General features: G+C 35.6%; 1 protein-coding gene across 2 annotated transcripts in view; it reads left to right on the top strand.

The window, feature by feature from the left end:
* The first annotated feature begins 716 nt into the window (after positions 1–716).
* Positions 717–15,080, top strand: part of Rgs13 (regulator of G protein signaling 13) — a 34,736-nt gene continuing 20,372 nt past the window's right edge. Inside the window, exons 1-4 of one of the 2 annotated variants that reach the window (XM_021174586.2) lie at positions 717–801; positions 2,182–2,250; positions 6,694–6,763; positions 10,057–10,118. In XM_021174586.2, coding sequence (XP_021030245.1) covers positions 6,699–6,763; positions 10,057–10,118 — 127 coding nt within the window. In that variant the 5' untranslated portion in view covers positions 717–801; positions 2,182–2,250; positions 6,694–6,698. Of the gene's footprint in view, positions 802–861; positions 947–2,181; positions 2,251–6,693; positions 6,764–10,056; positions 10,119–15,080 lie in introns of those variants that run through there. The other variant, XM_021174593.3, reaches the window with a different exon arrangement.

Below are 15,080 nucleotides of genomic sequence, written 5' to 3'. Positions count from 1 at the left end.
AATCTTTAGATTTGAGTATAAACTTGGAGTAACCACAGAGTGCAAGAAAACAAAAAGGGATAATGGAGCAAGAAGAAGTGTGGTGAGATACAGGTAAAGTGCTCAATGACATCCTGTTCCTTCTTGCTATTTTATTATTTTATGCCAGCATTTCTATGAGAGAGTTCTGAGAGTTCACACACACACACACTCAAATACTAGACATAAGACAAGGGCATTAAACATCTCCCTACAGTCTGTATTTAGTAGATCATGTCTGAAGTGTGGTGTTCAGTTCAATGTTTAGCAGGCATGTCAACTGACTAAATATCAGATCAACAAACAATAACAGTCAAAATACTGGCTCAGAGGAACAGCAGAAAGAGCTACAAGGTTGAGCCCAAAAATAAAGAGAGAGCCCTTAGGTTGTTTCAGGTCTTTAATCAATTGACTATTGTGAACAGGTTGCTGTCAATAGTTCCCATGACTTGATAATAGTGTTTGCAATGGTAGTTCATTTGTATTCAGGTCTTTTTTTTTTTAAGGGGATTTTCCTTTAGGCTGCACATTGACAAAAGCTGGAAAAATTAATTATTCAGAGGAGAAGTTTTGACTACAACAGTTGAAAATTCTCCAGAGCTGCTGCTTCCAGCCATCTGGACATGTCAGATGTTCTGATAAGTTTAGATAAAAACCTCTTTTATCAGCAAGGCATTGCAATGCCACAGCACTACTTTCCATATTCAAAAAACCTCTCTTTGCATAGATATGTGTCTGTAAAACTAGAATTTCATAGCACAGAGACCGGGAGTGCCATAGAAGGTAATTATACAGACAGTGGCGTGTTTTTATGCCAGGAAAAATAAAGTACTTGGTGTCTCGTGCAATTTCAGAGCCTGATTTCAAAAGGATCGTAACAAGGAGAAAATAAAATGTAGCTTGGTAGACTGCTCCACGGGATATACTTGTGAGTATGAGATTCAGTAGAAGAGTTGGTAAAATAGAAGAATGTTGTCTTGATATAATTTCTAATGGGTACTGACTTCAGTAGCTGAGCTGTAGCAGTGCATGTAAGGTATTTTTTTCCAGGAAATAAACAAAATTGTAAATACATATTTCATTCTTGGCTTAGATTTTCTGTACCTCAAACTAAGAATTGCTTTCTATAAAAATTAAACAAGACAGCAGAATATATATTTCATTTTAGAATATGTTATTTTCATGTGGTTTTTATGTGTATGGTAGAGATAATATAAAAATCAGAAAATTTAGTATTCAAATCACTGATTGCTTCTATCAGTTTATTAGATCTGCTAATTCCAGTGGGTTTTATGTTGGTAAGGTCTGTCAGAAGCCCTGTTAAATGTGGCATATATAATGTCTTCTTTCCTTATGCTGTGCCTAAGTACAACTTCACAAAATTACTGTTATTTTAAGGACAGGAATTTTTGTACTATTGCAAAAAAAGAGTTGGTTAACATGAAAAGCAGTCCAAGTTTTTCTAAACTGCATTCAACCCACTAATATAAAAGAGAATGGGGTGGAAATATGTTGTATGGTTGTTTGTTTGAATATGAACAGAAAGAATTTATTGATTACCTGTCAGGACTAAAAGACAAAATTTTAGATTTATTTGTCTTTATTATACTTTAAGACTTAATTTAAAGGCAGGAGGACATGTGAATCTATTTACGCCATACTATTAGCAGTGTATTTATTAGTAGTCTTACTGATGAAATGTGCTCCTTTTAAAAAAAATAGTTATCCAAAGAAAATATTGAAAAAGTATGAAGAATGATATTCACCCTAAATATACTATGCTTAAAGAGTTAGTGTAGTGAGATTGGGGATTTAACTCAGGGGCAGAGCACTTTCCTAGCAAGCACAAGGCCCTGGGTTCAGTCCTCAGCTCTGAAAAATAAAAAAAGAGTTGTTAAGTTACACACTAATTTTACCAACAGAGTACAGAAAAAAAAAGTCAGCAAAATAACATGTATTTAAGACAATCATAAGAAAGTAAAATAAAAACCAATGAAGAGACAGATAAAGTTTATTTCATGTATTTTATAATAACCTATGAAATAATGTAAAAGTTATTGGTTGAAAACAAAGGTAAAGTACTTATAGAAATCCTTGCAAAATGTTGTACATTCACACTAATCTTTCTACTTCCACTTACTTTTATCATTAATTTTTTCTTAGGTTAATGGAGTGTTTCTATATCATTGTACCAGCATGAGAAAAACAGGATCATTGCTGATTTGAAGCCTGGTAAGTTTATCTACTGTCACATCACATCAATTTAGGTCGTCCTAACCTGGGAACTCTCTTTTACCAAAATAGAATGCAAGTTCTAGGAGAATTTGAGGTTAGCTTTTAGTTTTCATTTGTGCTCTAATTTGAAAAATATAATTTAACTAAAGTTGTGCTTAGCTGCATTTATCCAATAAAACCAATTTAAGTTTACGAATTGGGTACATTAATTTAAATGCTTATTATACTTCTTTTAAAAAAAATAGAATTCACCATTTTTTTAAAAAATACTGACTAAAGTCCCTCTACTGTAAGTTTGAGACCACTTGACCCTGCCATTTCATATTTTGGTGGAGACTAACAATGAAGATGTACGATTTAATGACAAAAGATTGTAAGATGTGGAATGGCCACGATTTCTTTTTATTTTTAAATTAGAGGTATTTAGAGAATACGTCTTCTAGCAATTCTTTGTCCACAGACTATGAGTTATGTGTTCTTCATTTGGTCAAATGAAATTCCAAAGTCTGTGTTTCCTCTCACTCTAGAGGTCTCAGAATTTTAACTTCACCCTCCATCTGCTTCCAAGCTTCCAAAACAACTTTAAAATATTTCATTCTTTTTTCCTTTTTTCTTTACTCGTTTTCTTCCCCTTCGTGTTGAAGTCTTGTATGCTCTTTATCTCTCATTTTACCAGTGTTTTGGTTGGAAGAACGTGTGAGCTCAATTGGTCGCTCTGACCTTTTCATTTAAAATTAAATATTTGTGACTTGCCTCTTTATTTCAATCTAGAGAACATGGTGAGATATAAAAGTGTTGTCCTTCATTCCAGCAAAGTATGGTGCACGCTCATGAATCCAATAACAAACAATATGAAAGCACACAGGCATGAGGGTGGGTATTTAGTTCTAGAAATCTTAATGTGCAAAACAGGGCTGAAGGTCCCGGGCAGACCTGGAAACAGACTTGCGATGTTAGGACAATATCCATCAAGTAATAGCTTGACGAAAGCCAGAGAATATCTTAGAACACAATTCTTTCTGTGCTCTATGTATTCTAAATATTTTCTGCAATTTTAATCATTGGTAATTTTATGAAATTGTATTTTCCTTATATTCTGTAATCTAAAAAATCTTTGATTGTGACTTGGAACACATAAGTTATATGAAAACACCTGCTACATATGTATATTGAATGATATGTGAAGTTATTTAAAATAGTAGTTGATAAGTTAGAACTTTATATAGCATGTATATGTATTTAATGTATGTATATTTATAGCTATATAGCAATCCTGTAAATGTTGCCCAAGTAATGAACAGCTTGTAGCATAGAACATTGTTCTATCTCAATCATGTTACTGAGCACAGGGTACTGTTGATCTAGACAGAGCTTTGGTGGGATTAGAAAAATTAGAACCACACATGGGTTCTTGTAGCTTCTTGAGGTCCTGTAGCTTGGCAAGGGTGCCTATATGGATCTCACCCTCTTGGTTCCCTTTGTACTGTGCATCTACATAGAAGAGACAACCTGCACAATTATCTTCAAGAGGACAAATTTGGGGAACTGTTCTCTCTCACCTTTCTACTCTAGCGTTTAAACTTCTGGCCATGCAAAATCTTGTGGTTTCTGTCCTTCAGTATGACATGTATTCCTGGAGGATTCTAAATACCTGGAGCTGACTTACCCAACTCCATCTTTGAACTAATCTCTAAAACAGTAAAGAAAATGAGGTAGCAGAAAAAAATGGGGGGGGGTGAGGAAAGAAACGGGATTTACAGAGAGTATATTCACATGTAGAAGAATGATCAATATTAGTCAGGAAAAGTAGTCATCTGATTTGAAATTTTAAAAGGAGAAAGGAATATAGTCTGATAGTATGCATACTTCCTTCCTACAAACAGGCTTGGGAAACACTTCCTAAGTGACAGAGTACAAGGAGCTAAAGGTCAGATAAACCGGAACAGAAACCTTTTGCATGCATCTATTTTTCTAATCTTCATTGTTCCACTTCAGAGAAAAGGAAATAGATAATCTGAGAGGTAAATTAATACGCCCAATGGCACACAGCTAAGAAAAGCCTCAATTCAAGCATGTGTTATTCTAGTTTCAGAACTCTGAGCTATCTGAATATACCATTCTCAGGGGCTCTGGGAAACCCCTAAAGCCTAGTGAATTCACAAAGTACCTCCACTGTGCATCTGACCTCAGTGACTATTGCACACTGACTGCTGTGGTTTTGTCTGATTCCATTATTATCTATTAAGAATATTATAATCTACAACAGATATATATTAGTGCTACAGAGATCATAAAAATATGAAAATATGTACACATGGCTCTAGTAGTTGGACTGAAAAGACAATGAAACAAAATCAATTATTGAAGAAGAAATACTGAGTCCTTGTAGGAGACAAGGATGAGTAGTTGCATTAACAGTGAGAATGTTCAAGAATAAACAAGAGACACTAGGTATAGAAACTCAGCTTCACCAATAGAGTTCAGGGTCCAGTTATATAAAGCATCATTATAAATAGCCAGTCAATGTCTCAGCTCACTTAGCCTCAAGTTATTTCATTATAATCATCTTTAGTCTGATTTAAAAATAAAAATAAAAAAGACTTCTATTTTCACTGCTTTGATATCTTAAAACTTTGGTAAATTATTATTAGCCACACTTTAAAATGCAATGTTTTTTTGCCGGCATTTAAGGTCATCTAAACTCTAGTTGCATATACACATAGCTACATAATAAACTTTTCTGTCTACATATGTTACTATATTTAAAATAAAAAGAACCTTAATCAATTAGCCTTCCTTCCTCCCATGTGTTCCCTCATGCACATCTATTTAGCTGCACAATGCTTACTCTATTACTTTTCCCACTTCTCTCATGTATTCTAACCATGGATATTGTTTAGAAAATTCACCCTTGTCACACTAACAAATTCACTGGCACACACTACCAGCATACAAGATAAAGAAGTTGAGAGAGAGTCCTGCCTCTGTATCCCTGCTGTATCATTCTTTAACAGCTTCCACAACAGATGGGGATGAAGGGATTGGCACTCCATTCTTACTACTTTCTCCACCTTGTTGCTGCCTAATCTGATCCACGTTGCTCATGAATGGCATTCTAACAGATCTGGCAGCATCTTCCTTTCCTGCATTCAACTAACCATTACCTCCTAACCTTTACCTAAGCAAGCCCACCTCCATTCTCCATGTCAGCATATCTCATTGGCTCCTGCTTAGATGGCTTCACTGACTATTCTTAACTCTGACTCAGTTCTCCTCCTGCAGATATACAGCCCCTCTAAGAAAATCCCATGTTTTTTATCTTGCCCATAAGGACAGGAAGAGGAGAAGTGAGGTAGGTCTATATAGATCACTCACTGCCATTGAAAGCTTGGCAGAGAACAGGAGTTCAAGACACTTTGAATGAGTCAATAAAGTCATAGACACTATTGATCCTGTGTTTACTTCATATAACTTCAAATAAAGAGGCAAGTTTTCCTTCATATATTTAGGGAGCACTCTAAAAATAAGAATTGTCCCAAAAAGGAAGCTTTAGAAGTTGATGAGTTCATTGTCAGGTATATATATATATATATATATATATATATATATATATATATATATATGGATACAGAGGCAGGACTCTCTCTCAACTTCTCTATCTTGTATGCTGGTAGTGTGTGCCAGTGAATTTGTTAGTGTGACAAGGGTGAATTTTCTATACAATATCCTATATATATTATATATATATATATAATTAGTAGCATATATATGCTACTAAACTATCTCCAGATTTTATGTAAAACATGGATTCAATTACTCCTAGCATGTTTTTAGCTGTTTCTTTCAAAGTCCCAAGTTTTAAAAAGCCTACCATGACACCCATTGCTATATATACACTTAGCCTAGACTAAGTCAACTCTGTCGGAATTTCAAAGTTACAATGTCCAAAACTGCCCAAATATGTAGCAATTACTCTTCTCAGAATGCATTTTTCAGGAGTTTTTAATTTGGCTGCTTACGCTATTTAATTTGACTAATTACAAAGAGGCAAGTTTCCCTTCATATATTTAGGGAGTACTCTAAAAATAAGAATTGTCCCAAAAAGGAAGCTTTAGAAGTTAATGAGTTCATTGTCAGTGACTTCTAATTAAAATACAGCTCTCTGAGTTCTACATTTAGGGGGGAAAAGCTGTTATTAATGAGTAGATGGGAAAGAGGAATTCCATAGTCACTGAGAAACCTAATCACTTACATTCTTATGGAATATGTATGAAGTGAGTCATTTCCCCTGTTTTTTCTTCATGACCCACAGTAACATCTAGTAGCTTTAAGAATTCATGTTTTGTGATTTATGACTTTATATGTTCTTTGAAAATTGACTCTCTCAAGAAATCATTTTATATGACTAAATTATATACCTATATACTATTTTTTTTTTAGAAAAAATGAGTAGTCATATCTGTTGGATTTGTAAGCTATGCAGAGATGAATCTAAGAGGCTCCCTTCAAAGTAAGTAGCTTTTAAATGTCATGGACACTTAAAAGAATTCTTAGTCACATGATAAATAGGTACATATCTTCTTTAATATATTTTGCTCTAAATATATATTTCTGAGAAAATAAAATTTTCATTTACACATGAGAAACTCCATCAGAGAAGCAATCATGTGTCACGATTTCCATATTCATAGTGTACACCTGAAATTTTGGTAACTTTAATGCTTTAGAGATATGTTACAAAGGTTTTTATTAAATATTTTCTTCATTTACATTTCAAATGCTATCCTGAAAGTTCCCTATACCCTGTTCTCCAACCCACCTACTCCGCTTTCTGGCCCTGACATTCCCCTTACTGGAGCACAAACATTCTTTACAATACAGTCTTGTGGTATTTTTATTAAAGGTTTTTTTTAAATGTAACACATTCTCATAATTAAACCCCTCGTAAGACGCAGCAGAAATCTTCATTCCTTCCTGGGGTTGATGGGAATGGAAGCCTATCAAGTTCTTGATCTTCTCTGAATGCAGGCAAATTTATTATTTGCTTGTTTCCTTGCTTTTTACAGTGTCTGTCCTTACAGGCCAGGCCATCCCAGCCTTGTGATCTTACTGCCTAAGCCTCCTGATCTGGGATACATTTTATTGTAAAGATCCAGCCTTCCTCCCATTTCACTGTGACCTGGTAGATTAAAATGTAAAGGGTAATTAAAGGATAGTCCACAGTTGGGATTATCACAAAGAATTAACAGATTGTAGATTGACCCTGTTAAACTAACCTAGGTCACACTGAAGGCCTCAGTTCTGAACACATCCTTGTGGATCAGAACTCTTGACCCGTCTGACCTCCCAGTAAAGTAAGGACAATCTCAAAAGGTCATAAACTATGGCTTGGTGAAGAAAGGTAGATGTAGTGGTGGGTGATAAACCCCAGTGCTCAAAATTCTAGTGACCAGTTGAAGGTTTGGGAACCATGCGTGCATACCCATGGAGAAAGATATAACTGAATGACTGAAAATAACTGTCTTCTATTTGTTATCCCTAAGGCCTATTATAATCAGAATTTGGGTTTCTTCTTCTCTGCCTTGTATATCTTCAACAGGAAGAAGGAGTTCAGGAAGAGAGAATTCATATTTATAAGGCTGCTTAATGTCATTTGATATTAATAATAATAACTGATAATTATGATATTAATCATAATAACTCTGTCAGGGAGTCTGATATAACTGTCTCCTGGGAGGCTCTGCCAGTGCCTGATGAATACAGAAGTGGATGCTCACAGCCATCCATTGGACTGAGCACAGGGTCCCCAATGAAGGAGCTAGAGAAAGGAAGGACCCAAGGAGCTGAAGGGGTTTGCAGCCCCATAGGAGGAGCAACATATGAACTAACTTGTACCCCCAAGAGCTCCCTGGGACTAAATCACCAACAAAAGAAAACACATGGTGGGACTCATTGCTCCAGCTTCAAATGTAGCAGAGGATGGCCTAGTCAGTCATCAATGGGAGGAGAGGCCCTTGGTCCTGTGAAGGTTCTATGCCCCAGTATAGGGGAGAGCCAGGGCCAGGAAGCAGGAGTGGGTGGATTTGTAAGCAGGGGTAGGGGGTAGGGGATAGGGGGTTTTCGGAGGGGAAACCAGGAAAGGGGATAACATTTGAAATGTAAATAAAGAAAGTATCTAATAAAAAATAACTCTGTCAGATGTAGAGATAATAACAAAACTAAGGTGTAGAGATGTATTAAGTCCTGCATCAGGATTGTAGTCCCCCAACCCTCAGACTCTAAGTATCAATGCCAAGTTTCATAAAGCCCCCATGTCGATTGCTTTTTGCTGCCTCTTCTACCCAGAAAAAGAAAAGGCACGAAACCAGAGAACTCAAATCAGAAAACTCAGGTTGATTGGCAAAAGTACTTAAAATAACCTTTAAATAATCTGAGGAAATCATCTTCATCATGAGCCTGCACAAAATCTATGACACAGAAAACAAGCAAGGGTAATTTCTCCAACCATGGTCTGCATCTGTAAGACCCATAAATCTCACAGGCAAAGACATTCTCTTCACAATCTTTTCCCAACACAATGATATTTTGTCCCCTCACTGGAGATTTTAAGTCTTTCCTCTACAAGGAAATCTGTGAGATAGAAAAGTATGCAAGAAACCTGCCTCCCACTTCCCGCTTCAATCAATTGACAGCACTGTTTTAGCTTATTCCTCTGAAGTTCTAGTGAGTGAAAAGGACAATGAGTCAGAAACCATTTCATGCAAATGTTTTTGAGAGCACTCGGCACAGTGCACTGTTCAGCCTAGAAGCTGATGTGAAAGTCACTGTGGAGCTGGCAGGACCATCAGAGTTGCTACAGGACTAATATTGTTCCAGGTTCTGGACCACTTAACTTCTTTAAGCTTTTGTTATGTTCATAACCAGTTAATGCTGACACTCAGTCTTAAAGAATCAACATTCAGGCTGACTCTACCATGCAGCAAGGAGGCCTAGGTGGTATCTTCAGTTTTCTTATACCAGTGCAAAAGGTGAGATGACACACAGGAAGGAGCTGGATGCTGATGATTATATTCGAGATCCAGATATTGGAAAATAAAGTTATTTCATGTAAGAAAGCAAGATCCCTTACCAGTCACCTCATGAATCTTACCAACAGAAACTGAAATGAAGCATTCAAGCCAACACCTTCAAGGACAGCTTTGTTCATTCTGTTAGGTCCAATGTCATCTGACCTTCAAAATTCAATACCTAAGTACCTACACATCAAATAAGAAGCTGCCATATAAGTCTGACCACATGTAGTTTTCATGGGGGAAAAATAAAAAGTACTCTGAATTGTTTAGATTAACTAAATAAGTTCTGAAAGGCCCCTTGTAGAATTTCACACTGTCACCAAGATGTTCTATGTATGATTAATTTGTAATTATAAGTTAAAGACTAAGATCATGGTAATCACATATAAAATGGGTACAAGGAGAACATAGACATGGAAACTAGGCATGGAAAATATAATTTCTTGGTTGAAAACACAAACATATATATAACAAAAGCTACATCTATCACAATTCTGACAGGAAATAGGAAATGAGATTATACAACTATCTTTAATATTTATTTTATAATCTCAAGTATATACCTCTTATAGTTTTAACAGTTTAAAATTCAGTGAAAAGTAAAACATAAAAGGTCAAAGGATAATGAGCAATGTAAATGATATTCTTCTCAATATAGCCTAAGTTTATTTCGTTCAGCAAAACTTTGATAGTTATTTAGCCCAATCAGTGCTTTTGTTTCTTTTCAAAGCCTTACTTTGGATGAAGTTTTAAAATGGGCCCAATCTTTGGAAAGTCTGATGGCTACAAAATGTGAGTATGATGTTCACGTCATCTTTTAATGAGTGGCCTGTTTCACGTTCATAGCTGTGGGGGAGGGGTACCAGATGACAAGTGTGGCTCTGCTCGCTGCCTTCTAAATGGCAACTGACACAGTTAAAAAAGGAAAACCTGAAAATAGTTTGTCATGCCAACCACTGTTATTTTCTTTGGTGTTAATTAAAACAAGATTAGTCACTGTGGGTCTCTATTCTTCACAAGTATATGTATAAAACCCATTGGGAATATGCTGAAATAGTAACACATACTGAAATATACTGCCTTCCCATAACTTGCTAAAGTTAGTGCTTGGAAACTATTTTTTTTAAAGTTGCTGTTCTAAGTGCTGTCAAAACTAACAACCATTCGAGCCTCATTCTAAAACTGTGTGAAGCTCTTCAGTCTTTAATTCCAGTGGTTCGGTACAGGTATAATGGCGCCAACATCGGAGTCTAAGCAATACAAAGGAAAAGTCATAACTATGTAGGTGAAAACATAACTTTAGAAGCTCAATGCAGTTAATATAAAGAATGAGGGGTACTCAGGATAACTGCCTATTATATTTGGAACAAAAAATGGTAGATGGTAGAAAATGATAATAACAAGAAGACAAGTTTTAAAAAGTAGAGGGAACTCAAAATGCCACTGAACTTAGTTCCTTTCTCATAGTGTTATCATCCCTATTAACTATCTGCTAATTTTTATTTATGAACTTACCTCTTTATTAGGGACTTTCCCATGTGAGGCTCTCCGTGAATAATGAATTGTTCAGATCTCCTGACTGTGAACAAGAGATAGCTGTAGTATTATGGTACTTAAATTAGTGGGTGCGCAGGGTTATTCTAGACAGTACATCCTGTCACTTCTGGGGACCTCTATGTTCCTAGGACACTACCTACTCTCAAAGCCTCAGGAACATTCTTTAATACAACATCTGTTATTTCTGACTCACAAGGCAATGGTGGGAGAGTTGAAATTTAGACTCCTGGCTTTTTCTATTTGAGTTCCTTAGTCCCTCTAACTCAGACTCTGAGGCTCTGCTCCTCATGTTCTACATCTCCAGATCTGGGGTACCACCTAATCACCTATCTTGAGTTATAAGCCACTCCATTGAAAATGTGTGTGTCATAATTTCTTTCTTTCATTCATTTGAAAAGGTTGAGCTATGCCTTTTACTTACCAAGTGTTATTCATAGTTCTCTGACATAACTTACCAGCATGGTCATGAATCTTTGCACTAAAATTTGGGTCACTTAAATGGAAGAAAAGAAACTTGCCTGTTAGGTCAGTTGTATTGATTCTTTCCCAAACAGTTTTAATATCAGCTCTAACACATGTTCACAGCATTGCCGGGTTAATCTCACTTTCAGAGTTACAGACATCTCTTTTGTAAAGTGATAATAATATCATCTCTCTATTCAGCACTATTGTACAGGTTGAACATAAAAGGCATAGTTCAATGCATGGAACCCCTTGAGTGCAAAACTAATTGCCATTTCCTCTTATTAGTAATAATGTACACTTCTGTGAGTACAATTATTTTTTCCTCTTTTTTCTACCAAAAGACCAAACTCTTAGTATTCAGGATCCACGATACCCTAACCCAATTTGTTTTCTGAAATTTATCTCTAGATAAGTTGCTTATGAGACACAACTTACACCAATGTGGCAACTGTTCCATCTCTTACTTACACATCAGTAACTCTCCTGCTACAGGCTTTTGCTCATTGTCCATTTTGTTCTCACCCAATCCTGCACACCCTTAAAAATTAAAATTCAAGTTCCACCTTTTTATGAAATGATTTAGAAATATTCTTCTGTTCTATTTTGTTAGTACATTAATTATTCCTCTTTTAATTATAACTAGTTGGGGTAATGAATTTATTTCCAAAGGCACTTGCTCAAAAAATTGTGAAACTCTTTAAAGAATAGATGTTGTTTATGTATTTCACATTCCACTGAGAGACTAAAAGTGTCATTTGTACCTAGTAGGCATGTACTATTGTTCAATGAAAGATAAATATTAGTAAGGAAGGAGAAATATATCAAACTATATTTATTATGTCAATGTATGTGCCAGTGATGAAAACCTGACAAAATAGATGGACTAAATAGAGTTAATCATTTGATATAAATATCAATTGGGCACTTGCTTAGCTAGATTCGGTAATTTAGAGATATAGTATCATAAGAATAAGCAAAGTTTACAAAAAAGGTGAGGGCAAGAAAGCATCACACTGTTCTTAATAAAGAAAAACAAGGAAGAAGAAAAAAGAAAAGGAGAAAATGAGGGGAGGAGAGGAAGAGGGGGAAGAGGAAAAAGAAGAGGTGAAGGGAGAGGAGGAGGAGAAGGAGGAGGAAAAGAAAGGGGTAGATGGTAAAGAAGGATGAGGAGGATGAGGAAGAAGAGTAGAAAAAAATCCAAGTTGACAGATCTATGTCAAAATCAGATGTTAATTCACAATTAAAAATGTTTGTAACCCTAGCATAGAGGAATGCTAGGGCAATGAGGTAGGTAGGGAGCGCCCTCAGAGAAACAGGAGGGATGGGGAGAGGATAGGGGTTTTAACTAGGAAGGTGGATAACATTTGAAATGTAAATAAAAAAATACCAATAAAATAAATTTTTTAAAAAAAAGAATATTTGTAACCTAGATACATTCCAGATGTTATAGGATGATATACTGCTGGCAAACAAGTTTTCAAAGCATTGAAGATACTTTTGAAAAACAATGTGTGCATTTTCACTTAGGGAGTAGATACTAAGCCTGTTTAGTTATTAGGCAGCGTGCTTATGGACCTATCACACATAAATTTCACAGGAAACAAAAGTTATTTTCTAAAATCTAAAAGTTCTTTAAAAATAATGAAAGAATCATCATTTATGGTAGACTATGGAAAGATAGAAAATAGTGATTACACCAATTTTTAAAGCAACACAAATGGAATTCCAAAAATGATATCATTTGAGCAAAAGCCTTTCCTAAGGCTACATAAAAGGTTGAATGGCAGTAGTTTAAATACAATAAATTATTTAAGAACTAAGGCTGGCCGGGCGTGGTGGTGCAAGCCTTTAATCCCAGCACTCGGGAGGCAGAGGCAGGCAGATTTCTGAGTTCGAGGCCAGCCTGGTCTACAAAGTGAGTTCCAGGACAGCCAGGGCTATACAGAGAAACCCTGTCTCAAAAAACAAAAAACAAAAAACAAAAAAAAAAAAAAGGAACTAAGGCTGGTATAGATAAACGGTGTCTTTTAAATGGAGAAATGCAGTGTATTGCTTCCTTGGTGTTTGATGTGAAAGTGTCATTTAAAAATCATCCATAGTGAATGAAGCAGGAAACGCTCTATTCTTTTTAAAAAGTCTACAGGTGACGGAAAATTCTTTATCTTTTCAAATATCTAAATATTTAGAAATTACTTTTTATAAGTGGCAAGAATATAAATGTGTCAGGAAAAAAAACCTTTTCATCTATCCAACAAAATATTGAAAAATTATCTAAGATTTTCCCTCAAATCATAGGAATCCAGATTATGTTACTAAAATCAAAACTGCTATCAAGGCATCAGACTTCACAACATGAATATGAGAAAAGTAGTTCTGTAGGTGTTTTTGGTAACTGAACACTAAATGAGATAAGCAAAAGCAAAAAAAGATACAGAAAGATACATTTGAAACTGTAGAAGACCACAATCACTTAAGTCTAAGAAGTCTTCAAAGGAGAAAGGTCAAAACTTTTAAAATAGTCAGAATCTATAATGCCAGAAAATACATAACCAATTTTCTTTTTCTCTATTTTAGTGACAGATGCTTTATTACCTATTTCTTCTTTTGGGTAAATTATAATATAGTTAGGTCATTTTCTCTTCCCTTTCTTCCTCAAAGCCATATTACCTGCCCCCTTTATTTCTTTCAAATTCAGGATCTCTTTCTTTTTAATAATTGTTGTTATATACACACACATATTCCTGAGCTCTTGAATGCAAACTGTTCAATTTGTACAGTGAAACCTGTGTATATGTCTGTGTATATGCCAATTTGTTTGTTATTCCTTGGGGAAGGATATTTCTCCACCATTCCACATTCTTTGTTGCCTGTAGTTCTTCGCCTAGAGATGAAGACACATAGACTTTTCTTCATTCACTTTGGCATGTCTGTTGTCATCACTTTTTCAGCAATCATAGGATGATACTTTTTGGATGTAGCTTCTGAAATCCCTAGGAGACCCAAAAATCACTGCAAACTCACTGTTTCTCTAGCTCTTACAATCTTTCTGCCCCTCTTTTGTTTTGTTTTGTTTTTTTAATCATGCTTTTTATTTTAAATTTAAAAGTTTGATGCTAAGGAAGTCTCTGAGTGTGGGAGGAGCAGCTACTGGTGCTTCTGCTTTGGATTTGCATGGAAAAAATTATGAGCTTCTTAGAATGGCAATAGAAACAGATATAGAAAAGATAGAAACCTCTATTTCCCATTTACAAGACTCTCTAACCTCCTTGTCTGAGGTAGTCCTTCAAAACAGGAGAGGACTTGATCTTTTATTCCTTCAACAAGGAGGACTATGTACAGCCCTCCATGAAGAATGTTACTTTTACATCGATCATTCAGGAATAGTAAAAGACTCAATCGCTAAAGTTCGAGAAGACTCATCAAAAGGAAAAGAGAAAAAGGACAGAATCAGGGATGGTTTGAATCCTGGTTCTCAACTTCCCCATGGCTTACAACTTTAATTTCTGCACTGCTTGGACCATTAACTATAATCTTGTTGCTTTTAACTTTTGGACCTTGTATCTTTTTTTTTAATTTATTTTTTTAATTAGGTATTTTCTTCATTTACATTTCAAATGCTATCCCAAAAGTCCCCCAGACCCTCCCCCTGCCACTCCCCAACCACCCACTCCCACTTCTTGGCCCTGTCTGCCCCTCTTTTGAAATGATATCTGAGCCTTAAGTGTGGCAATT

This window comes from Mus caroli, unplaced genomic scaffold, assembly GCF_978045245.1.
Source record: "Mus caroli unplaced genomic scaffold, Mus_caroli_1 scaffold_1, whole genome shotgun sequence".
Classification (NCBI taxonomy): Eukaryota; Metazoa; Chordata; class Mammalia; order Rodentia; family Muridae; genus Mus; species Mus caroli.
This window is presented reverse-complemented; position numbering and strand designations above follow the sequence as displayed.